Source organism: Cupressus sempervirens, chromosome 5, assembly GCF_028749045.1.
Source record: "Cupressus sempervirens isolate cs-2001-9-10 chromosome 5, ASM2874904v1, whole genome shotgun sequence".
NCBI lineage: Eukaryota > Viridiplantae > Streptophyta > Pinopsida > Cupressales > Cupressaceae > Cupressus > Cupressus sempervirens.
Genome location: NC_143122.1, coordinates 56358688 through 56386440, shown reverse-complemented (window position 1 = coordinate 56386440; position 27753 = coordinate 56358688). Strand labels below are relative to the sequence as shown.

At 36.3% G+C, this 27753-nt stretch overlaps 1 protein-coding gene across 2 annotated transcripts in view; it reads left to right on the top strand.

Moving 5' to 3' along the window:
* Window positions 1–27753, top strand: part of LOC149554532 (Peptidase S41 family protein) — a 183672-nt gene that overhangs the window by 130661 nt on the left and 25258 nt on the right. For both annotated transcript variants that reach the window (XM_089828576.1, XM_089828577.1), the window contains exons 8-11: window positions 21979–22054; window positions 22221–22262; window positions 23147–23255; window positions 23877–23974. In XM_089828576.1, the coding sequence (XP_089684702.1) occupies window positions 21979–22054; window positions 22221–22262; window positions 23147–23255; window positions 23877–23974 (325 nt within the window). The remainder of the gene's footprint in view (window positions 1–21978; window positions 22055–22220; window positions 22263–23146; window positions 23256–23876; window positions 23975–27753) is intronic.

Genomic DNA, 27753 nt, shown 5'->3' with positions numbered 1-27753 from the left:
AATGTCCATAATATAAATTTGTTCTGAATGCCTCTTGGCAATTAAATTCGGAATACTCAATCATCCACTGTACATGTCACAGGGTATGAAAAGTTTAAAAGATTAAACATATGTAAAAATAAAGATACATCATCCTCATCAATAATGATATAACAACCATTGTAAAAGATAACCATCCATCATAAAACACAACTAACTAACATACATCATATGCATAAAGAAATCTAACATGCAAGAATAAAGCATAAGATGATCCTACAAAGTAGATAACATCATCTATCACATGTTAATCATCAATATAGAGAAACGTACCAGTAAATAACATCCATCATAAGATCCATGAACAGAGTGAAGGTAAATACCACAAAGAATGCTCCAGCCACGGTGACTACAAACGAATCTTAAATGGTAAGAGTGAAAAAGCACTACCACCCGACCACGTGGAACCTAAATGGCCCACTCCCACCATGCTGAGGAGATACTCTCAAGTCCCAAACAGGATATCAAATCACATAACACAAGTACTCTCTAAGTCTAGGAATCCTAGATGTACACTAACTCAAGGTTCTAACACAGAACGACATCTAATTCCCAAAGGCACACAAAGACACGTAGGAAACCTACTATGTAAGCGGGAAAGTGTCATCGCACGAATCACGCTAGAGTTACCCTGGTAGTCTCTCAATAGACCCTAGCCCCCTAGTGATCCCTATGCGGCCACTAGTATCCTCTCGTACTAACGAGGCATACTACAGAATGCAAGGTCGCAACCATGCGTTATCTCTACTCCCATCCTAGTCTGTACTAGCACTCGAGGCATGGGCGAGAACATACAATTATCTTATTAAGTTCATTTTAATTCCCATTTAGTGTAAATGTTTTCACTTATTAAAACAACTTACAATGAGTTACCTTGGCAGCCACTTAGGGCCCCGACCCTCATTGCAAGCCACTTCTCGACACTACAAGTAGATAACCTACCCTAGGCTCATGGAATCATAAATCACAAAATTGCCTCAGTCCTATACAAGCGACTGGAAAGCATCATAAAGATAATCAAAATAATCACATCAGTTCTCCATGAGCAACTAAAAAACATTCAATGATAATCATAATATCCATCGGTTCTCAACAAGCAACTTAAAAGTATCTCAAAGTAATACTGATCGAAGACTCCAAAATGGTCAAGTCAAACATGTCACAATATGACATCATCAAGATCAAAACAAACACTTCAGTCCCATCAAGGCGATTGGAAAGTAACCCAAGTATAATTGATCGATGACTCAAAAATGGTTAAGTCAAGTATCTCAAATACATACACCTTAGCTTCACACAAGAAGACTGGAAATCAATAACAATCAGTAAATACAAACATCTCATAGAGCATACCATCACATTACCACGGTTGGGTTTAGAAAGATCGAGATCAAATAACATCAACATGCCATCACATTCGCATAACTTCCAAGCCTCTGGTAGACGTCCTAATTGATCAACACTTTAGACCACCCAAACCCCAAACATGGATAGCATAAAGAACAAGATACAAACACATATTTTAGTTTTCTTTCGCAATCACTTGGCTAAGTCAAATATGAGGTTTCAGTTTTTGTTTCAAGTATACTTCAAGTGTATAAGATTCTTCGTTTAATCTCCAAGTCAACCCATTTATCTTTTCGAATAAAACATAGAATTATCCTTCCATTAGTTTAAAACAATTTTCTAAAATAGTCAAAAGATAATTATTTACTTATTTAAATCATTAAACTAATTCCCATTGACTTTTAATAAAATCATTGCATTATGTTACTAATAATTAAATGAAACTCCCTTAATTCCAAGAGCATCTCCCATTATTCAAATCATAAGAATAATACTTATCAACTTTCAAATAATTAGTTTACAATTTCTTTAAAACACTTAAAGGACAAACATTTATTTAAAATAATCTTCATTGATTTTAAGTAAAATCAATCTCATTAATAATTCAATTATTTAATTCTACTAAACACTTATTAATATCTCTTTTCTTTTAATTTTCCCTCATTTAAAAATCCATTTACTAAAATTGACTAATAATTAATTAGACTCCTTCTACTATTAACTAATCTTAATTAAATTTAATTTAATTAGATTAGTTAATAAATCATATAAAACTAATGCATAATAATAAGATTCTATTTTAATTCGAACCTAAACCCGAATCAATTTCCAAATCTTGATTCTACCAAGGGAAGATTGCAATAATATTTTTAATTCCCATAACTGGATGAAACAATATGCATGCCCAAATTCCAAATTACAAAATTGAATATTCATTCATAGAGAATTATTTAGACACACATAACAGACACGATGAAGACGGGAAGGGAAAGAGCGTAATAAAATATGTGAAATAATCACGAGTGTCTACCTGGACACTGATGCTAATTCGCTACGCCTCAGAAAATTGTAGAGAAGCTCCTCCTCTTAAAACCTTCTCCTTTCTGAAAATTCCTTCCTTCTCCAACATTCGCAATTCCCCCAAGAACTGAAACCCCCCCCAAGTGACTAGGAGTGCTTGTAGAAGCATATGAGGATGTCCATGCACGCTAAGAGAGCCTGTATATAAAAGCTTCTAAGATGCATCTAGAATGTGTCTAGAAAGAACTAGGAGATAAGCATGACAACTAAGCACATATCTTCCACAATAAGAAGATAAACATGATGAGGTGTCTAGAATGTCGTAGACACCATGTGCCCAAATAATGCGCTAACTCCTAAGTGTAGACAACACGTGCATAATTAGAGTGCAAACTCTTGTGTTGTCAACATGACAACTCACAAGAGTTCACATACTTCTATGTGAATAAATATTAAAATAATACAAATTACTTAATTAATTAAATTTCTTTATTTAATATTCACTTGACTCCTTTTAAAATTAATTTATTAATTTTAAATCTCATGCACTCACTTTATTAAATCCACTTGTTTTATCTTAATATATTTTAATCACATGCACGCATCATGTGATCTAGAATCTTTTAATAATTTTAAGATCTTTTCCACTTTTAAATTTATTTTCGAAATTTAATTAATAAAATATTTATTAACTTAAATAATAATATTATTTAACATTTATTTAAAAATCAACTCTAAATAAATATCATCACATTCTAAATTTATATTTATAACCTCCATCTCCAAATTAATTCTTTTATTTAATTAATTTCCCAATTAATTAAATGTAAAGTATCATATTAATTTTCCATTTAATTAAATCATTAATTAAATCTTTTAATTAGGCTTAATTAATAGAAAATTCACCGAGAAAGAGTTTGGCAATAATAGCAAAGATGTGACCTAGGGGCAGGCACTACATTTGAAGTCTTTGCTGAGGTATAGTGGCTTCACTGGTCAAATCTCCTTACTGTCATTATCTGTGTCTAGGAGATTAGAATTATAATTCTGAGAATTCTGAGTTTGTGAATTGAAGCAAGCATTGCTAAGGTATACCAATTGTCAAAACTCCTATTGTCTATATTATATCTGTAGTTTTGTTGATGATGATAGACTGACATTTGGAAGAGATCCGAATTACTCTTCAATTGGTGGTTGCCACTGGAAATCGAATTCTAATTTGAAGGAGTGCCAAGTAACATTTGGGGGCAGCATTCTAAGTTCTGGAATAAGTCCAATTCTGTAGCCTTTGTGTGGGAGTTGAACGACATTAAACTGGGCCTACGGAATGTTAATGGCTGCGTGGATGTTCTAACCATAGTTGTAGGTGAATACTGGGTCTACATATTGGTGTCGGCAATTGTTTGGAGGAGTGCTTTGGCATTTGTTGAGTTGGTTTTGCATTCCCAACTAGTTGTGGTTGATACTAGAGTGTCTTGAGCACATCAAGTGGTGTTGCTAACTGCCTGCGGACTTCCTAAAGCAATTCGATAGAGCATTTGGAACTTGGATGTAACTTCTGCATTGATCATTGTCATCTATTTTCCAAGCCAGTTTTATTGTTATTTATTTTGGTTGTATGAGCCAATTAATAAATTGCTGCATACTTTTTAATAATCAAATAAATTGGTCAACAATTGAATAGTTGGCAGAATACAACACAATAAGAGAAGTGTTCTTTTACATTGATTAGACAAATTCCAATTGGCTATGTGCATTTAATTGTTATAAGAAATCAAAGGAATTTATATGTTTCAAGGAACCAAGAAGAAAAACTATAAATTTTTTAAAAACATAGATGAAATTCTTTACACCTAGCTAGTTATCAGATTGAAGCCAAGTTGGGCTTTTTACAATGGTATCAAAGCAGTGTCCTGCCAGCTTGCAGGAATTGGGCTCCTAATCAAATGCTAATGGTCAGTGCTTGGTTAGAATTGCAATCTATGTTTAATCCATTTTTGTTTATTTAGTATCATGGCTGATGATAGAAGATTTGTATCGGGTATGCACTACACCAGAAGAGGACGTACTTCTCCACCTAGGGAAGGTGAACCTGAGATACAGTTTGGTTCTGTTGGTAGTCCAAGCAGTTCAGGTGGGTCCAGAGTTAGAGATGTTGATGTTGATAGAGAGGCTATGCAAACATTTAGGAACTTGGCAGCTGGACAACAACAGATGATAGGTGTATGTAATGTTCTTGACCTCCGGGTGGTGTTTAAATTCAACTCAAACAATACTGTGTAGTACGCAAATATGTGCACGACAATGGAAGTAGGGTAGTAGAGTGAAATTGGCATTGTATGATGAACACAAATAGGTGTTACCCAAGTCGTACGGTGAGAGTGAATGGAGATGGCGTACAAGGCCATACGGTATAATCAATAGCCGTACGGTAAGAGGAATGGAGAGGCCATACAAACTCCACCTGATGGCCGTACGGAGTAAGGGCGACAAATTACAGTGAAGGTGTAGGTGTCTCATGATAGGCAATAGAGGGTCATACAGATGGGTCGTACGGTGTATGGAGAGTCGTACAGTATGTAATAGAAGGTCGTACGACAGATGTATGCAAACTATATGGTCTGTAAATGGATGTTGTACTGTTGGATGGAGGATGATTTGATTGAGTTTTGTAGCCGTACGGATAGGGAATGTGGAAGTGGCACAAAAGGTCGAGTTGCCGATGGGATATGGAGGGGAAAATGAGTCATTATATATCATAAACTACTAATCCTGAGATTATTAATCAATGCCAAACAACAATGGAGATTTGAACACAAATAACTTCCAATTAATATTTGCTAGAATATGGTGCTCCGATTTGCCAGATCTGAGCAAAGTGTTACATGCAACGACAGAATAGGGTGAGGGCTGAATCCCATCGGAACTACACAAACCAAATAGGGACGATCTTTCACTTCCAAAATGGCGAATAACAAAAAATTTCAATAGGAATTCGCAGTATAGAGAAATAATCCAAATTGCATGCCTAAAGACTACCTCGAAGCCGTGCTTAAATACCCTTCGGGGAAAACGTTCCAATTGTGTACAAAGATAGCCGACGGTGACACAAACTGTGGAAACAAAATAAAAATGGGTCCAAGATACATAAAATCAATCGGCCTGTTACAATAGTTTGGTAAATGATTTATTTTATAATGGGAACATTACAGTCCTCCCGTCCCAAATTTTGCTTGTCCTCAAACAAATGTAATGTCGGGCGCTGGAGAATGTGCTCGCCTTCCCACGTCATGTCGTCCAATGGCAAGTGTTTCCAGCACACCAGATTTTCCTTCACCGTGCGGTTCTGCAAAGTCTTCTCACGTACTTCGATAATCTCGGTTGGTTCTAATATGAGCTTTCCTTTTTCATTGAGCAATGGAAGGTCTGTGGCTATCGTGACGTTATGCCCTATGGCCTTCTTCAAGCATGAAACATGGAAGACATTATGAATACGGCTTCCCTTCAGAAGTTCCAATTCATATGCGACTTCACCAACGTGATGAACTAGACAATAGGGGCCATAAAATCATGGCTTCGATTTTTCTTTTCCCTTTTCCTTCAATGAAGATTGTCAATATGGTTGGAGCTGGAAATAGACCAAATCCCCTATTTTGAAACTCCTCTCCATTCTGTGTCTGTCGGCATACATCTTCTGTTGATTTTGTGCCTGCTATAAGTTTTCCTTCAAGCATCTCAGTAGGTCATGTCCCTCTTGAAGCGAGTCCCTCGCCCTTGGTGCACGACTATCACTTAGAACTGTGTCAATGAAGGAGAGGGGTTTGTATCCGTACAAAGCTTTGAATGGTGTCATTCCAATGGACATGTGGTACGTGGTATTGTAGCAATATTCCCCTAGATGTAACCATTTGACCCATGCTCGTTGTTATGCCGAGACGTAGTTCCGAAGGTAATCTTTGAGCCATTTGTTCACAATCTCCATTTGTCTGTTTGTCTGCAGGTGGTAACTAGTACTTGACGATAATTTTGTCCCTACCATCTAAAATAGTTCTATCCAGAAGATACTAATGAATTGCCCATCCTGATCACTGACGATGTTTTGGGGTAACCCATGTAGACAAAAGACTTCTCTAAAAAACAAATCGGCAACTTGTGCGGCCTAAAGGTTGGAGGGGATGGCGAAGAAATGTGCGTCCTTTGTCAATCTGTAAACCACTACAAAAATACAATCCTTTCCATTCACCTTGAGAAGCCCTATTATGAAATCCATCGATATACTTTTCCCACTTATGTTCTAGAATTAGCGGAGGTTGTAGTAACCCGACAGGTAGAGTATGTTCAGACTTTTTTTGCTGGCAAACCGGACACTCTTACATACTTCAACATGTTCCCTTTAAGTCCTTTCCATGAAAACCTCTCCCGAAGACCTCTGTAAGTTTTGAGGAAACTCGGGTGTCCTGCCAGGGGTGAGTCGTGTACTTCCTTCAAGATTTTTTGCTTCAATTTAGATTCTAAGACCAAAAATATCCGATTCTTATAGTAGATGATGTCATCCACTACTCTGTATCAATCATCCTGGGTGTTGCCATCCATTAGTTCACAGACAAATGTGTTTTTGGAGTATTCTACTAACAGATGTGCCTTCTAGTCAGTTGAAATTTAGTTTAGTGAGTAGATGGTGGGTTTCCTGGACAAGGCATCTGCAACCACATTGTTCTATCCTTTCACATATTCAATGTCAAAATCAAAAGCTTGAACCTTGCTTACCCATTTTTATTGCCTCGTTCAAGTCCCGTTGCTCCAGAAAATATCTCAAATTGTTGTGATTCATACGAACGGCAAACTTGGCACCTACCAAATACTGTTGGAACTTGGTTAGTGCATGTACAGTGGCCAACATCTCTTTGTCGTAGATGGACTATAGGCATTCTGTCTACATAAGCTTCTTGCTCTCATAAGCTATGGAGTGCCTATCTTGCATCAGTACCGCTCCAATGCCTTCTCCGGACGCATTGCACTCCAAAATGATCAATCAAGTGAAATAAGGTAACGTAAGTACAGGAGAAGTGCTCTTTGCCTCTTTCAACTTATCAAAAGTGAGTTGTGCCTTTTCATTCCATTGGAAAGACCCTTTCCTTGTCAGATCCATTAAGGGTGCACTGAGCTGAGAGAATCCTTTAACAAACCTCCGGTAATAATTGCACAGTCCAAAAAACCCTCGCAAATCCATGAGTGATTTTGGGGGAGGCCAATCAAGGATAGCCTGAATCTTTTCCTGGTGAACTTGAACTCCGTATTTACTGACAACATGCTCCAAGTACAATATTTCTGTCATACTGAATTCACACTTGGATTGCTTGGCGATCAAAGACTGCTCTTCCATGATCCTTAGGACTTCATCCAGATGCTTCAGGTGCTCCTTCCATGTCCAGCTATAAATAAGATCATCAAAAAATACCAATAAGTACTTACATAATTGTTTGTTGAAAATGCGATTCATGCATGATTGGAATATAGCAGGTGCATTTGTTAATTTGAACGACATGATCAAAAACTCATAATGCCCGTAGTGACAACGAAAGGTCGTCTTTTCTACATCTCCCTCCCTTATGCGGATCTGATGGTATCCAGAACGAAGATCTATTTTTAAAAAATAGACTGCACCATGTAATTCATCTAGCAACTCATCTATCCTTGGAATGGGATATCTATTCTTTATTGTTTTTTTGTTCAACGCACGGTAGTCCACACACATGCTCATCGTCCTGTCCTTTTTGACCAATACCATAGATGACATGAAAGGGCTAAAACTGGACTAGATCCATCCTTTCTTTAGCAGTTCCTGAATCGTCTTTTCGATCTCATCTTTGAACTTGTTGGGATGGCAGTACGGTATGGTTATGATTGGCTTGGTTCCTGCTTCCAACTCGATTGTATGTTCAAACCCTCGATGAGGTGGTATGCCAGGAGGAATGTCAATGAAAACTTTATCATGTTTACTTAAAATATCTTGGAGATCATCATCCTGTGGAGGTGTCCGTTGCCCCTTTATAGGTTCCACCAACACAAAACAATGTGCAGCCCACGAAATGTCATGCGCCCAAAAATGACCTCCATCCAATGTGTAGAAACTTCCTTCGAACCTTCATTTGTCATTTATCAAGTGTCTCCATCCACTGTATGCCTAGAATAACCTCCATGTCATCAAGGTCCACTATGAAGAAATCCTCAGTTACCGTGTGATTCGCCATTGTGATACTTAACTGAGGAACAAGGTGTGTGCAGGGCAAAAGAGTCCCTCCAGCTACCTTGACCTAAAATCTTGCGTGTCTTCGTAGGTTGACCTCTTCACTTCACTAAAGATGAGTTTACAAAGTTCAGAGTAGCTCCACTATCCAACATTACCGTAACCCTTTGTCCTTGAAGGGTACCCCTTACACAAAAAACTGTGCACCTCAGGCTACCAGCTAGGGCAATAGTTTCTCCACGTCATACCAAAGCTGCAATTCTTTCTGTACGGTTCAGACTAACTATATTGGTGTCGTGATGTTGGTTGTCTTCAGCGAGCGTTTCTTCCTATTCATCCTCATCATCAGACATGACTCAATGTAGTGTATTTTCCCTTTTCTGAGGCGTCTATGGCCGGGTTCCCACAGTCCCTTGCAGTTGAAACATATTTTTCCCTTCGGAGTTCTTGTCTGGTAGCTTCGTCCAATGACAGTGTCCTGGGCGGAGGTTTATTATCTGTCCCTTGGGAACGCTGGCGGTTTGGGGTGTTAGTAACTTTGAGAGGATGATGTCGATGATGATGCCATGCTCCGTGCCTTCTTAATAGCCTCCAACAAAGTGGCAGGATTGAACCCTTTGACCCAACCCTTCAGTGGTTCTGTCAATCCGTCAATGAAGAGCACTATTCGTCTTCTTTCAGAAATGTCCATGACCAAAACATAGAGTTTATGAAATTTCGCAATGTACTAGTCGATCAATCTAGTTTGTCTCAACTGTGCCAAATCTTTGAAATTGAGTTCTAGATCTTTACCATCAAATTGCTCTATCAATCTCTCAGTGAATTTCGCGTAAGTAGTTATTTTATCATGCCCCAGTGTGATGGTGCCATGATGTCACCATTCGTGCGCAACTCCCTCCAAGTGCAGTGCCGCAAATTTGATTGCTTCTTCTTCTAACATAGGATTCAGCTAGAAGTAAGTATTGGCCTTCATTACCCACGCTTGTGTAGATATGGATCCGGATCCGTCAAATGGAGATAGGTTTACTCAACTTTTTTCTGAGATCATTGTTAAAGTACCCTCGATTTCTGCCTCTTGAATATCTCATTCTCTTATCTGCATAATCTTTGTAAGATATATCCTCCTCAAGATTCACATTCTTCTAGTCTTCTCTCAGTTGTTCTTGCATCTCTTCAAAGGTTGGTTGTTTCGCTCCCTGTGGTGCTTGAAAAGACGGCATGGAAGGTTGAGAGCGTACTGGATGAGGGTTTGTTTTACCCGACACCAAGTCCGTGCTATGACCATTATGTTCTTCGGATATTTTATTGTCTGCCAACTTCTTGACAATCTCTTCCATGAGCTGCTAAGTATCGGTGATCTGTGCCTGATTCTTTGCAAGTTCTCTCAGTAGTGCCATGAGTTCGGCAACTGTTGGTTCCGATTCAATAGCCATTCTATCAATGGAATGGGTTCTTTGTCTCTTCCGGCTATAAACTCTCATTCATTGTTCATAGGCTGGTAGGATCGAAGCGCTCTAATACCACTATAATATTCTTGACCTCCAGGTGGTGTCTGAGAGCAACTCAAACAATACTGTGCAGTATGCAATATGTGCACGACAATGGAAGTAGGGTAGAAGAGTGAAATTGGCACTGTACGGTGAACACAAATAGGTGTTACCCAAGTCGTACAGTGAGAGTGAATGGAGATGCCGTACAAGGCCGTACGGTATAATCAATAGTTGTACAGTAAGAGGAATGGAGAGGCCTTACAAACTCCACCTGATGGCCGTACGAAGTAAGGGCGGCAAACTACAGTGAAGGTGTAGGTGTCTCATGGTAGGCAATGGAGGGCCATACATATATGGAGAGTCGTACGGTATGTAGTAGAAGGTCTTACGACAGATGTATGCAGGCCATACAGTCTGTAAATGGATGTTGTGTTGTTGGATGAAGGATGATTTGATTGAGTTTTGTGGCCGTACGAGTAGGGCATGTGGAAGTGGCACAGAAGGTCAAGTTGCCAATGGGATATGGAGGGGAAATGAGTCCCATTATATATCATAAACTACTAATCCTGAGATTATTAATCAATGCCAAACAACAATGAAGATTTGAACACGAATAACTTCTAATTAATATTTGTTAGAATATGGTGCTCCGATTATGCCAAATCCGAGCGAAGTATTACATGCAACAATGGAATAGGGCGAGGGTTGAATCCCACCAAAACCGCACAAACCAAATAGGGAAGATCTTTCAGTTCAGAAATGACGAACAACAGAGAATTCCAATAGGAATTCGCAATACAGAGAAATAATCCAAATTGCATACCTAAAGACTACCTCTAAGCCTTGCTTAAATACCTGTTGGGGAAAACTTTCTGAGGGTGTACAAAGATAGCCAATGGCGACACAAACTATAGAAACAAAATAAAAATGGGTCCAAGCTACATAAAATCAATTGACTCGTTACAATAGTTTAATAAATGATTATTTTATAACGGGAACATTACAGTGTATTGCAACAACTGTCTAATTCTCTGTAGCAGATAGCACTTCCTTGAGGAGGGAGTAGGGAGAGAGCTTGGGATGTTTTTGCTGGTTGTCATAGATCTCGAGTCGAGGACAAAGCTCGAGATGGTGAAAGGTATAGAGATTTAGATTGGGTTTGAGTTGAGGATCGTGGTGGATTAGCTGACAGAGCTAACATATGTACTGACACTCATGATAGGCCGCAGAGGCCCACGTTTTTGAGCCCTGAGGTGGATGCGGTCAGTATTGAGTTTGAGGCCGCTCCTTTTGTTGATGATGTGCTGGTGCACTTTATGGAGTGGGATGTTTTACCATAGGCTATTGAAGATTATTTGAATTTTGATAGGTTCTTGACTCAAAAACGGGAGCATTCTAGAGCGAGGTCGACACCTAAGAGACAACGACCTCGATAGACTAAGTTACAAGTTGTTGGTAAGATGACGTTGGAGTACTTTGATGGCACTGGGAGAGTTACAGCTCGAGCTTGGATTCATAAGCTTGACACATATTTGGCTTTGAGTCCTATGTCAGAGGTGGACGATATTAGATTTGGAGTGTTGAATCTAGACAGAGTTGTCGATGACTAGTGGTACCATGGGTTAGTTTTTTGTGACATGATCAGATCACTTCTTATCAAGAGTTTGTGGATCGCTTGATCGAGAGATTTGATAGGAAGGATCCAAAAGTGTACTTTCATGAATTGGCTAAGTTGAAGCAATCTGGTGGATTGGAGAGTTACGTCGGTGAGTTCTAGAGGCTTTCAATTATGGTTTATGATATTTCGGAGCACAGATGAGTTATGTTATTAATGGAGGGATTGACTGAGCCACTCTGTGGATGGGTGAAGTCCTTAGACCCATCTTCTCTCTAGTTAATGATGAGGAAGGCACGAGACTTGGAGTCCTCTTCTTGAAGCAAAGTTGCTTCAAAATGTTCTGCTCTTCCAGTCGATGATGACCCCCACTAGTTGAAGAGGACAAGGGTAAGTCAGTGGAAAGATATGATGACACTCCTAGAGAGGATTTGAGGAGGCATCAACTTTTCTATTGCTGCAAGGGGCCTTTCTCTAAAGGTCATACTTGTGCGTTGAGGCTGAAGGGAGCAGCGAATCGTGGTATGTGGGTTTACACTAATGAGATTGAGGATGAGTCATCACAACAACATGAGGATGTCGGTGAAGATGATTATACTGATGATAGAGTTTATAATATGATGAGCATTTATAGTTTGGTATTTGACTCGCATGTTCAGAATTTGCACTGGGTACAGAGTTGGTCTAAGCCTAAGTTGGATTGTCTGCAGAATAATTGGGTAGCCACAGTGAAGAAGAGTGTGTTGAGATCTCCTAAGGATTTGTTTGTTAGTGATGTTCTGACTTTTACATCACTAGCACAAATATTTGGTGCTATATTGCAGGTCATGTTATTGGGTCTAATGATGGTATTGGCATTCAGTTGGTTCAGTGAGGACATGGACATCACTTGCTTCTTGTGGGATCCCGATGGAGGTTTTTGCACGATGTTGGATTGCTTAAGGACAAGCAATCTCGGGGAGAGAGGACTATAATGTCCCCGTTTTTTGGTGAGTCTATGCAATTGATGGAGTTAGCTCATCATAGTGACCCTCGTGAGTTGACAGGGTGTTTTGGGGGTCCTAGTTGTGAACTTACTAATTTTAGTAAGTTTATTTTTGGCAATGCTGTAGGTGGCTCTGGTAGTTAGTCGTCACCTGCAATTGATCGGGTTAATAATTACATGAGCTCTTATTTAGTTATTTTTCATTGAGTTGCATTATTATAATAATGTTTATATTATTATAATAATGACTTTAAAGATATTTCTAAAAAGCGTGTTGGAAAGTTTCTAGTGTTGAGTTCTTTTGGGAAACTTCCACAATTTCTGAAGTTGTGTTTTTTAGGACACGTTGGTCAATGAAAGGTTATAAATGAGAGCTTATTTCATTGGGAAAAACACGCTTGAAAATTTAATTGCTTTTGATTGTCTTTGTGGCTTTTTCCTGAAGTCTGAATTGTGAACCCTTGCTGAAGTATAAGGGTCTTTGAATTTCTGATGTTTGAAGTCTCTGCTGAGGTATAGTGACTTCACTAGTCAAATCTCCTTACTGTCATTATCTGTGTCTGGGAGATTAGAATTATAATTTTGAGAGTTTTGAGTTTGTGAATTGAAGCAATCGTTGCTAAGGTATAGTGATTGTCAAAACTCCTACTGTCTATACTGTATCTGGAGTTTTGTTGATGATGATAGACTGACATTTGGAAGAGATCTGAATTACTCTTCAATTGGTGGTTGCCGTTGGAAATCGAATTCTAATTTGAAGGAGTGCCGAGTAACATTTGGGGGCAGCATTCTAAGTTCTGGAATAAGTCCAATTCTGTAGCCTTTGTGTGGGAGTTGAACAACATTAAACTCGGCCTATGAAATTTTAATGGCTGCGTGGATGTTCTAACCACAGCCGTAGGTGAATACTGGGTCTACATATTGGTGTCGGCAAGTGTTTGGAGGAGTGCTTTGGCATTTGTTGAGTTGGTTTTGCATTCCCAACTAGTTGTGGTTGGTACTGGAGTGTCTTGAGCACATCAAGTGGTGTTGCTGACTGCCTACGGACTTCCTAAAGCAATTCAATAGAGCATTTGGACCTTGGACGTAACTTCTACATTGATCATTGTCGTCTATTTTCCAAGCCAGGTTCATTATTATTTATTTTGGTTGTATGAGCCAATTAATAAATTGCTGCATATTTTTTAATATTTAAATAAATTGGTCAACAATTCTATAGTTGGCCGAATACAATGCAATAAGAGAAGTGTTCTTTTACGTTGATTAGACAAATTCTGGTTGGCTATGTGCATTTAGTTGTTATAAGAAATCAAAGGAATTTGTATGTTTCAAGGAACCAAGAAGTGAAACTATAAATTTTTTTAAAAAAATAGATGAAATTCTTTACACCCAGCTAGTTATTAGATTGAGCCAGGTTGGGCTTTTTACAATTATCATGGAATCATTCAACATGATAGTCTTGTAACAATTACTCATAGTCAACATGATAGATGGAAATATTAATTCATAACTAATAATCATGGACTCACGCAACATGAAACAACTGCAAGAATCACAATCAACTTTCCCATGGACTTAGTCAATGTGATGCTGACAAGGAATCTGACAAACTGGTAAGGTTTACAATCAACATGTTATCACAGGCTCTCTCAACGTGATGCTGTCATGGACTCTGTCAACATTTCTTCCAACTCCCATAACAGAATCTCTCAATGTGATGACATCATGGACTCTCTCTACATGTAGCTCACTATGAATCTCATAAGTGAAAGAGTTATCAGGTTGTCCTTACAATTTTAATTTAATTTTACATGAATAATAACTCATAAAATCACAGTTTAAACGCTTTTCCAACAAGATTCTCAAAATCTAACAAGAAAGGAAATCACAGGTGAAACTCTTTTCCAACAAGAGTGTCAAAATCTGCAATATCAAAATATTAACAACATATATAAGAATGGCGGAGATTCCATAATGACCCCCTCTCAATCAAGAACTACTTTGATCATCATGGTAAGACAGCAGATGAAACCTTTCTCTAAAGTTAAAACATCTCCCTTTTGAACATGTTAAGACAACATTCATCTCTTGTTACATCCTGCAACCAAGAGAAATGTTAATATCAACATTATTCTCAATAACAACAATCAATTTTCAGAAGTAACAAAAAACTTATCTTAGAAGAATCTTTTCACATGTTTATCTGCATAAAACATGGGAAACTCTAGTTCTCATTTCAAGAGAAGTGCTGAATGTTAAATCATTGGATGCTCGCAAATGATAGAAGAATCCCATGCTAAGAGAGATGCATAAAGGAAAAGCAACAGTTTCAGCCCTTGAAATTTGTATCTCCAATATTTTCTAGAAACAACCATCTTTAGTTTTATGACACAAGAATGTAATAAAGAATTTGAAGTACCGCTCAATCATCATTACGAAAAAATTACCACGCATTACCTCACCGATGATTCATGCCGAGGAAACCTCCACAATAAAGAATGGTCAATAAAGATGTCATCCATTGGGGAGCTTGAATGGACTCGAGCTAGCAGTCTTCGTCATGACTGGGGAGAGAAAAGGGAGCTTGCAGGCTGCATTAAATCTTTGGAGTCTGCTACTATTCCTGCTCCTCCTCCCTCATCCTCCGTAAATGCTCTAGCTATTTTCCTCAACTTTGTTTCTCGCCTCCTTGCAGTTACAACACTCGCAATCTCCAGATTTGTGTGCTTATTGATTTTCCACTTTCCCTTGTCTTACGAGTTTAGCCAAAAGGTGAAATCTTTTTCTATACAAAGAGTTCATGGGGACATAATCAATGGACAAATCATGATAGTGATCCACATGCGGAGCCAAACTACAGAATTGACTAGATCTTTGCTATCTCATTACACCCGATGTCGCAAATAATGTGACTTCAAAAAATAGTGCTCAGTGCCTTCTGAACAACATGCTTTGAAGTGGAGAGGAGGCGCAAGAGAGAAAAAAATGAAGTTAGATTGCCTAGTTCACAAACATTAGAATGGAGCCTCTTCATCATTTCTAAACTTCAGTAGCTCATAGGTAACATTACATGATATCAAATACGTATAGGATAACAAATTTGATAACAACATCAAAACTTAGAAGTAGCAATCAACGCAGTATGTGCAAACAAAAACTTTTGTAGTATATTTTTGCTCCCTCGAACACCAACCTTTCCATCATTTTAATCTTAAAAGAATATCAATATTGTACCACTAGAACTCAAGCTTTCCTGAGACCGGATCTACGAAAATAAATAAATAAATTTCTGATCAATCACACATGCATGATGAAGGGTTTGCAAAAGATGAGTCACTGCGAGAATGCCAAAAATAGAGGAAAAATTTTGATGGAGAGAAAGGAGGCGATGCAAAAAAATATCAATGAAGAGAACCTAGACATATTTTGGGCATATGCAAATGAATTGATTCCTCCAAAACATAACCTGTACACGAAAAGAGGGTGGCATCCATAAATAATTTCAAAACTAGAACCAATGGATAGGGAATCGAACACAGGTACTATAAAAGTGCAGATCAAGGCAAAAGAAACATACAATAAATCATCTCAAATACAATCCGGTAAGGAACCTTTAACTAGGAAAGGTTTTGATCCCTTGACCTCCGAAATAGGACTATAAATTTAAGCTTCTTCTTGCACGTCAAAAGATTGTTGCCATCTAACTAGGCTCTAATACCATGTTGGGTATTTGCCCAGAAATAAGATAAACAACAATAAAGAAAAGAAGTAAAACATATACAATAACCATAAAAAATTATCCTAGGAAAACCCTTCTAGAATGAAGAGAAAAACCTAGCCACAAAACTAAAGATCACTTTATTGATAATAAAAATTCAAGTGTACAATGCCTTTTGCTTGAAGCAATATATTTATAACACAAGAGAGAATCTTTACATTACAACTAAAGGTCTCTTGAATTTCCGAAACTATGAGTTTTCATTTATCAAATACAATTCTTCATATTTCCATGCCGCAATGCATGTCATATGGCACATGTCTTTATATTTACTATTACAATTCATAATAAATGTCCTCTTCAGCTGAAGGTGATCATAAGGTTATTAACGTCCAGAGATAAAGATCTCTATTGCAACTATAATCTCCAACACAGATCAAACAGAGTTTGTGTCGATCTTTTGACATGATAGACTTGAGACACTTGCATTATTGTTTAGGTGTCAAATTTTGGTAGACTGAAGATAGTATCTTGTTATCTTAGTCTGAGTATGCTCGCCATTTGCAAGACAAGTTTCAGATGCAAGGCTGCAAACCTACATCCACACCTATGGGGAAAGGGCTGAAGTTGACAACCAAATCGGATTCACCTATGGTGAATGAATCAACATTTAGTACCTTACTGCTACTAGGCCTGATCTCTATTTCGCAATGAGCTATATTTCACACTTCATGACAACCTACAAGGATGATAATTGGGTAGCAGCGAAGTGTGTGTTGCGTTGTGTGAAGGGCACTTCTGACTTTGGTCTTCTATACAACAGAAGTCATGCTCTTAGGCTGATTGGTTTTACAAAGTCAAATTGGACAGTTTCCATTGATGATAGAAAGTCAACATCTAGTTTTTTTTTTTTAGTTTGGGATTTGGTAGGGTCACATGGACTAGCAAGAAGCAATAATCAGTGGCTCTTTCCTCAACAGAAGCTGAGTATTGAGGAACAGTTAAGGCATCTTTTGAGGTTGTTTGGTTTTCAGAGGATGCTTTCAGACATTCAGATGTCTCAAGCAAATCCTACTCCCCTTTGCTGTGACAGTCAAGGGTTTCTCAAACTGGCCATGAATCTGGTCTTCCATGAGAGAAGCATGTTGACCTTCATTGTCATTTCATTTGGCAGTTAGTTGAAGACGGATCAGTTAAATTGTTGTTTGTTCTGAGTGCAGATCAGGCAACAACTATTCTCACCAAGTCTTTGAGCCTGGACAAGTTTGTAAAATTCAGGGGGTAACTTGGTGTAGTTGATAGATTGACCATCAAGGGAGGTTATTAGATTAGTATCTTTATAATAGGTTATTAGATTAATATCTTTATAATATCCTTATTATTCATTATTAAATTATGTAAATGTTATGTACTTTCTATTTTACGATTGTTTATTAATAGAAATATCATTTGTGTAACCTCTTTAATTGATCATTTGATTCATTCATTATTTTACCACTTTCTTGTGGTATAGTTTTTACCTTAGTTACCAGATTTTGTATGCTTGAAGTTGATGTCATGTTATAATAATTACTGTTGTATATTGTAACTCATGCAGATGCATTAAATGTTGCAGTCTATCTGTGATGTCCCCTGTCCAAATGAGAGTTGATTGATAAAATATAATAATGAAATTAAATAATATATCAATATAAATAATGTGTAATGTATAATAATTTATATCAACAATTTATTATTAACATTGAAGAACACAACATATTGATTTATATAGAATTATGAATCAATATTATATATAACAATAATATATAATGAATAATAAATATCATATTAATAAAATTAAAATATTAAATATATAGATAATAATATAATTACAAACTACAAAATATCTCAACTTTGGCAAAATAGATATCAAAGTATACTGGTTAGTAGCTGATCGACCAAGCCAAAACAAGGTCATCAATTAGCAAGACAATCAAAAAATATTATGACTAATGGTACGAAGTCTTACAACTAATCTAATCCTATGCTCCATGTAAGTAATAAGTTAAGATCGATTATCCACAGTCAAACTTAAGAATTAATGGATGATAACCAATTTAGAAAAAACGATCAACATCAAAGGCAATGAAGGCTCAAATAGTGATTCCTTTACAAAATGTGATTGGGATAAGTAAACAGCTACCAATTATAAACAGAAGATATCGGTATGAGGGTCAACATTTATCATTCCCAACAGACACAAATTAAGAATTAATCAAATCGCGCTGATTACCATCAATAAGCCATCCACCAAAGGATACACAGTATAAGTTGTGTCTCATGCAAGCATCTTACATGGGAAAAAAGAATGACACTTAGATACCAACAAATTTAACACAATTACGAATCATGATACCAAAAGAGGAGAGTCGTCAATCTTATAAAAATCTCAAGTCAAATCATCTTGCAGCTACCGAGACTACATTTAAAGGAAATAAGAAATATTTATGAGTTAACAAATCACAATCAAAGAGGAAGATTAAAAGACCGTGACCAAAGGACAAGATGTGGCTTTTCCCACCCTTTCATTTATCAAATGCAAGTATATGAAAGCCATCGAATTATCTTTTGAAGGTATCACTTATGATATTTATTTTGTGTTCCAAGATCTGCTCTGTTTTGAAGTTTAAAGTCTGCCAGCTTCAAACACAAATGGAACTATCAAAGGAGCATCCATTTCCATTGCTTATATCTATTAAAAGACCAGACAAATATTAACCTTGTCCGAGAACAACTATATGTATAAATCAGAGATTCTGTAATGCTGCATATTTCATAGTCAGATATCAGAACATCCATTGCATGCTCAAAACTGTAAATCAGAAAAACGGCATTATAGATTTGTGTAAAGTGCCTTGACAATTTTTGAAGTTTTATCCCTGTTTTTCTGCCTTAGGAATTTTATCAAACACTTCCCTTGCAGCCTCAGCTTGCTGATGTTTGTTGTTTTGCTATGATTTTTGAATGCCAATGATATTGATGAATACAAATGACTGCAAAATAACTAATTGGAAATCAAAGTGATATGCAACTTCTTTATATTATTTTCCAAATGCAAGTGCATGAAATTCTGATGTAAAATGCACACCTACAGCCAAGAGGTATTTTCACAAACACTTGGCATGCATCCTATGAATGACTATGCAATGAGACGTTTTTACAAACATTTGGCATACAAGCTGAACGGCTGAATTAAGTTGATTTCCCTTCAATACTTCAATGTTTACAATCACTGAATACTTTGGTAACAAAAGGACATATATTACTTGTCAAATGTATCCATATACAATTGCCAAATGTAAATACCAAAAGAACCTGGAATAAGTAGCCGAGATGACATATTTTTTGGCTTTGCTTTTTTCGGATTTTCTTTTTCAGACTGCTTTTTCGGATCTGTTTTTTCGGACTGTTTTTTCGGCTCTGCTTTTTCGCTTTGCTTTTTCGGACTGCTTTTTCGCTTTGCTTTTTCAAATCCGCTGCGAAAACTGAAACCTTTCTCCTCGCCAATTGATGTCAAAAATTAGATGCACGAGCTGAACAAAAATCACTGAATATCATCTCCCAATTAATTATAAATGAATTAGCTAAATACCAATTCCTCCACTCCCAACTAGGGTTGATATCTCACAACCGAAATTGGCACCTTAGAGTCTTTAAACCCTCAAGCAATTATGCAAACACTAAGGCTCTCAGCACAATAGATGAATATGCAACTCAAGATGTGTAAAATGACCCCCCAAAGGCTCCTTATAAATATTTCACAAGCAACTCCAAGAAGCTTCTAGAGGAATCCAGCACTTTATTCTTTTAAGTGACTTTTTGATATTTTATTATGTTAGTCACTTTAATATTAAATTAATTAAATATAAAGTTACTTTTTAATATTTCATTGTTTAGTAACCTTATAAGTAATTAATTTAATATATCTTTTCCCCCTTATTTCTTCCTTTTTAGCCTCCGGGGAAAATAAAGGCTAAAATAAAATAAGTAGCTGATGCCTGTCAAAAAGGGGACATTACAATCTGTGACTATCAGTTCTAGAATACATTTTAATATTGCTTGCCATTATCATATTGTATACTGTGGAAAAGATATTGACAAAGCAGAATTAGAAGGAAAGAAAATAGTAATAAATAGGAAGTCAACATTAGTCACCAATTAAACAATTACCAATAACCATTGAACACGTTGTTCAAACCCATTCTGTCAGAACAGACTATCCCTTGTAAGATTTAGAAGTATCTAATTTACATAGTGGACATAAACTAGTTATTGCCTAACCTCTATAACATATTGGTGATAACGACCAATTTGCTGAAATGAATTACCCATCAAATTATATATAACATTCCTTTCCAATACAAATGAAATGACAACAACATTCATAATGTATCTTTATCAGATATTGACATATTCCTGCATTCAAAAATAATAATTCCTATGTAACATCTCTATATTACAACCATTTGATAAAGAAGAAGGTCAAATTAGGTAGTTGACCCAACTTCCATTTTAATGGAATAAAGGGGTATATTACACTATCCCCCATCCCAATATCCTTCCAAATTTGACTCTTGCAGTATTAATGTACCATCTGATTAGGGGGATGAAAGCATTTGTGATGAGTGTTCCTTTCCTTTCATGGATGAATTAGATAATTTCAGTCCTGATTTTTTTACCACAGAGATGTTATTCCCATTTAGGAATCATCCATTTGTCAATCTGCTAGTGGCATCTGAAAACCAAATATTGGCTTATCTTCAGTGAAGAAAAGCTGAAAATCAGAAGCTGAGAGACTTCAAACTGAAGGCAGGGAGGCTGTTGAGGAGGGTTCTCAGCAGACCATGGTTGCCCTTCTAAACAGAAGGGCCTAGCAAAACAAACTCAATGGTCAAGCCTAGATCTAAGAAGGTTTTAACTGTACACAGTTCTTGCTTTTTCTTTCCATCGTTGGATCTCTCATTGAGTTTCCATTAGCTGTCCCTTGATGTTTTCTCAAGGCCTTTTGTCTTTCTCTGAGTTTCCATTCTTTAGTCATTGTGCTTCCCCTCTGTGAGTCTGTAGCAATTCTCTCTATTTTAAATTTGTTCTTTTATTGGGACCGGGCACTTCCCCCACAACTTATCTATGAAAAACCAATGTTGTCAACTGTGATTATGAAATTTATCACAAGATTGATTGGCTTGGACAATTACCCAACTAATCTGTAAGTTTATGGGTAAGTTTTGCTATAGGCATTGGCGTGGTGCTGGCCAATCTGAAAGGTCAAGGGTTCCTGTGCTGGAAAGGATCCTAATAACTAGTTGTATATCGTTGCAATGGTACTGTGTAATGTAATTGAATATAATTAATGTCTCTGGGGGTTTCATTCCATGTGAATGTTTGAAGAAAATGAAGAGATAAAATATGGGTTAGTTGCAGACAATAGATAAGGGAGGGATCTGAATTGGGTGCCTGATACCCGTTCTTTTGTCACAGGAGCTGTTAAGGAAGCCATTGAAAACTTACGGGAGCATAAAGTGGCATCCTATGTGCTAGATCTTCGGAACAACAGGTTATTTTGACTCATTTGCTATATTCTTGTTCCTTCTTATCCCCAGAAACTATGTTGAAACATTTTACGATGTATGTGACTCTGTTTGGCATTGTCTGCAAGCTGATTCGTTTTCTTTGGTTATTTGACTCCATGCTTGTAATCTCTGGTCTGTTATGGTACGCAGCGGCGGACTCTTTCCTGAAGGGATCAAAATCGCAAAGATCTGGTATAATTTTACTGATTATTTTTATCACTTGTTTTCACATTTAATGTCAATTGTACTCATCTGCCTTGCCAAAATAATCAAACAATTTTTAACTTTGATTTCCCTGTGAAAGCAATTCAGCAACTCACACGGTACGAATTAATTAACTTAATTTAGAAAAGTATATGAATAATTATATAATCAATATCCTTAAGAATAATGAAGTTTTTCTGAAGAAACTGATGGATTATATCTAATCAATATCCATGAAGCCATGTCAAATGTGATGGACTTGAATGGTAAAACATTGGAGCTTAAATAATGGAGGCTTGTGTTCAAGCTTCTAGGAGACATGTACACATGCTGAATGTTGAATTGGTTAATCTACCACATCCCATTTGGGTAAGGTGTACCATAGCAGATGACACTAGCTGCAATTAGTGGGTGGTTCAATAGAAGAGATAAAATTTGGTTGGGTCATCTAAGCTGAAGCTCATTCTACGAGGGATACATTTACTATTAAACCTGTTGTAAAAATAATTCCTTGGGAAAAATGAAATCAATTTGCATATGAAAATTATTTAAGAATGTTTAGCCGTGATTTTGATACGATTTCTTCATTAACTTTCCTATCACCCTTTTAATATATTTAATTGTCAGAAATAAATAAATAAATCCTAAGAGCACCCTTGTGTGAATAGCTGAGATTCAAGAGAGTGCAGGGATAAAAAAACGAGAAATGCAGTGGTATTCTCAATTTAAAAATATTGAATGGGCAAGAGCCATTGTGTTGTGCGAAAATATTTAATACAATTATTCACACTCTTGGCTACAAAATGTAACAGTGTTAATTGTTGATATAAGTTCGGACAAATAGGAGATAAGAATATTTGTGTTGATTTCAGGTTGGACAAAGGTGTGATAGTCTATATCTGTGATAGCAAGGGTGTTCGTGATATATATGACACAGATGGAAGTGAAGCAATTGCAACATCAGAACCATTGGTAGTGCTGGTAAGATGCACTCTTGTCTTTTTCTAAAACTCCAGCTTGATCAAGATGGTTGCATTACACTGAATTGCACAAAAGAAGAGAAAAAATAGCACTTTTTTTCAAGCATTGTTTCCACCTTTAATTTAGAAGTAGAAACCCCTAGACTTGATTAAAAAAAATATTATTTGATCATTGTTAGCTTGATTAGATTCTTCCAACCAGAATTTGACCATGAAGATGTGCAATGGCTATCCAAGACTTAAAGTATTAGTGTATGTTTTACAGATTATCTGATCAAAAGGACCCATTGATGTCTAGTCTACATGCTTACACCATGACCAAGCACTGATTTAGAGAAGACCTAATTCAGGATAATCACCTAATATTTTGTCAACTTTGCACAGATATGTTCTTTGATGTGATCGCTTGTGAAAAAGCAAATTAGCTATGGTTAGATGACATAGGAGCTTTGTTTTTATTAAACCAAAGTCTATTGCCTTGCATGTAGAACAAATTCATATTCATTTTACATCAATATGAAATTCCTCCAACAATTAATTATTGTATAAACTCTTTAGCTTAACACTGTGAGACTGTGACCATTTCAATAATAGTGGTATTCTGATAAATTTTCCTCTCAAGGTGAACAAGGGAACTGCAAGTGCAAGTGAGATTTTAGCAGCTGCTCTGAAAGACAATAAGCGGGCAGTTCTACTTGGGGACCCTACATTTGGAAAAGGGTAAGGGCTATTTAGTAAATTGTTATGATGTAAAATGTGTAAGTTTTGCTTAATATAAGGGTGTTAGATAAATATAAAATAATGTTAGCATTGTAGAATATATCGTAGCTAATTGGAATTAGTTTTATTTTATGTTAATTTATCCAAGTCCTTCATCTCTTCAGTAGAAAATACTTCAGCATCAGGTCCTAAGAGAAGAGATCTTAAAATCTTATATGCTACTTTATTATTCTAATTTTTTCACCAAGATCCTTTATGCTATTGACGATATCATCTACTCGAAGCAAATAAGCAGCAATTTTTCTTCATCCAATCATTAAACAAGATTATCTTGTTGGTGATGATTTTAGTTTGAACTATTTTTCTCTTATTTCCCTTTCTTCTAGACTTGATTCTATTTTTCGAAAATAATATGGTATCTACAACTACAACTGAGAAAGGTAGCCAGCCTAAGGACAATTGCTAGAAATGTGAAACAAAAGGTTCAAAACAGGGAATGGTTGTGGAGCCACTTCTATAAACATATGAGAGGAGATCTAAATCATCTAAAATATCACCTTCATCAGGTTCCTTGCCAAAATGTTACACCATGTATTGAACTAACTCCAAAGATTTAGAATGAGGTGAGAACTCTCCTTTCAACATTTCAGAAAAGAAAACAGTAGATAAATGAGGATGAAAAAGTTAATGGGAGCCTCATGATTCTATAGGTTGATACAGGGAGCTCTGCTTCCATTAGGCCATAAATACAAGTGTGACTAGCCCACATTCTAGGTTTTTGTGGTTCCTTATAATATTCTTAGTGTGCACCTGCATTATGTTGAGAATGTTAGCCTCATAGTAAATTGAAGCAAACTCTATAAGTGAATATAGTTTACGATAACCTTCATGATTGATCAAATAATGAAAAACTGTGATTATATATATATATATATATATATATATATCATCAACTTATCAATTGCCAAAAGACCGATTATCTATTATGTAAACCGGTTGAAATCTGATCAAGTAACATATCGGTTCAAATGCTATACCGATCACATTTGATTGTGCTTCAGTTATGTTATCCTCTGATCGTCCATAATTATCATCAGGTTGTAATACTTGTTTAGATAAGAATGTAGAGGCATGACCACATAGGGTCATGACTCTACGTGGCATAGGCCACATAGGGTCATGCCCCTACATGGGCATGCCTCCCCACATTAATATTAATATGCAATCTGAAGGCTGGTATGATCATCAATTAAATTGGCAATGCAGAATCCTAGTCTTCAGAATAAATAGAAATATATCTTCATTACAGTTCATTGATCATAGACTGATATATCTGCCCACATTCTAGCAGCAGTTCCTGCAAAAGGAAAACACAAAATTATCAGAAATATAATATAATCAATCAATATTGTTGCAAGTATATTTAGTTCTATCTCCACCAAAACGATCTATGAATAATTAACACGGTATCAGAGCCAAATTGGTGGAGAGATTGCTAAACTAATTTCTTAAAATATAAGTGACATCATAACAGACAATGTTAGAGTTGAGGATAGAATTGAAGGAGTAACAAACTTCTTCTCATGGAAAATTCGAATTACAACAATCCTCAAAGAATTGGAATTGGAATCATTCATTGAAATTGACATTTCAATACTTGAAGACAAGGTAGAAAAGGCCACTTGAAAAAGGCAAAATAACAAAGCCAGGAAGATGATTGTTGATTCAGTAAAATATCATATTTTTCCTTCCATATCAAACCTCAAGAAAGCATTTGAAGTATTTAAAAGAATTAAGGATACCTTTGAGATCAACAACTCTAGTAGATTGCTTACATTAACAATCAACTTATGAATATAAAAATGAATAAAAGGAGAGTCAATCTCATCCTACTTTGGAAGAATTTCCAAAATAAAAATTCAACTATCTTCTATTGGAAACAAAGTAGAAGATCAAGAATTATCCATAATAGCACTTAGAAGATTACCTATATCTTGGGAAGCATTCATTCAAGTCAGAAACAGACCGTTAATACCAGCTTTTGATCAACTTAAAAATGATTGCACCTCAAAATAATCAAGACCAATTTATAGAGGGATCATTTCAAGTCAAGAGGGAGAAAATCAAGCTCTTTTCTCAGTCTCTAATAACAGAGAGAATAAGAGAAAATTCAAACGAAAGAAAAATGATGAACAAAAAGGAAACGATAATTACAAAAGAAATGACTTCTCCAAAGTTCAATGTTACAAGTGTGAGAAATTTGGACATACCTTCAGAATTTGTCCAGAAAGGGAAAAAATTCTAGTCTCCGTAGCTGAAACAAAAAAGGAAGAAAATCTATTATTCTACATAGCCCTATCAAGTGAGATGAAATCCAACGAAAATGTGTGGATAATAAACAGTGGTGCATCCCGTCACATAACAGGATTCAGAGATAAGTTTAAAACTTTTGGAACTTATACCACTAAAGGAGTCACCATTGGAGATAACTCTACCTATCTAGTAAAAGGAATTGGAACATGTTCTATACAACTAAAAACTGGGATTACTCTACAATTGAAAGATGTTATTTTTGTACTTGGCATAAAAAGGAATCTAGTATCCATCTCTGGACTTGTTGATGAAGGGTACAAGTCACCTTTAATGAAGACAAAGTGTTGTATTGGCCTAAATACTCTAACCTCAAGAATGCTATCATCATAGGGTCTAGAGATGGAACTCTATATAAGCTATGTAACATCCAAAAGTAAGCCCTAAATCGTGAAGTAATAAATCCTAATGAAATATGACATAGAAGGCTCGGACATATTGGATTCAATACACTACCAATCATAGAAAAAATCACCACTGGAACACTTAAACTTAAATTCAAACCATATAGGCATTTGTAAAGGATGCGCTCTAAAAAAGAATGTAAAAAGATCTTTTCCTCCTAGCGAACACAAGTCTTCTTAACTTAAATTCAAACCATATAGGCATTTGTAAAGGATGCGCTCTAAAAAAGAATGTAAAAAGATCTTTTCCTCCTAGCGAACACAAGTCTAAATCAATTCTAGAACTAGTCCACGCTGATTTATGTGGACTTATGCCAACACTTTCTCTAGGAGGATTCTAATATTACATAATCTTTATTGATGATTTTTCTAGGAAAACCTAGATATATTTTCTAAAAGTCAAAGAATCAAACGAGGTTCTATTAAAATTTAAAGAGTTCAAAGCGATTGTGGAAAATCAAACGTCAAAAAGAATAAAAACTCTAAGATCAGACAATAGGAGTGAATACACCTCTAAAAATTTCAAAGACTTCTGCACCTTTGTTGGAATTGAGAGAAAGTATAATGTACCTTATAATACTCAACAGAATGGGGTGGTAGAAAGAAAAAATAGAACCATTGTTGAAGCAACTAAAGTCATGCTTCATGATCAAAATTTACACTTTTTTGGGTGGAGGCCACTAATACTGTTGTATATATTCAAAATAGATGCCCACACTTAATTCTAGAAAACATACTCCCGAAGAAGTCTTTACAGGAATTAAACCTGACCTAAGTCATCTCAAAATATTTGGTTGTCCCGTTTACATTCACATACCTAAAGAAAAGAGAACCAAGTTAAAACCATTCGAGAAGAGAGTAATATTTGTTGGCTACAGTGAAAACACCAAAGGGTATAAAGTCTATTTACTTGGGCAGATATCAGTTGAAATCAGTAGAGATATCAAATTTGAAGAAAGCACTGCCTTAAAACTATCCACTAGTACAGAAAACAAGCCCATCATA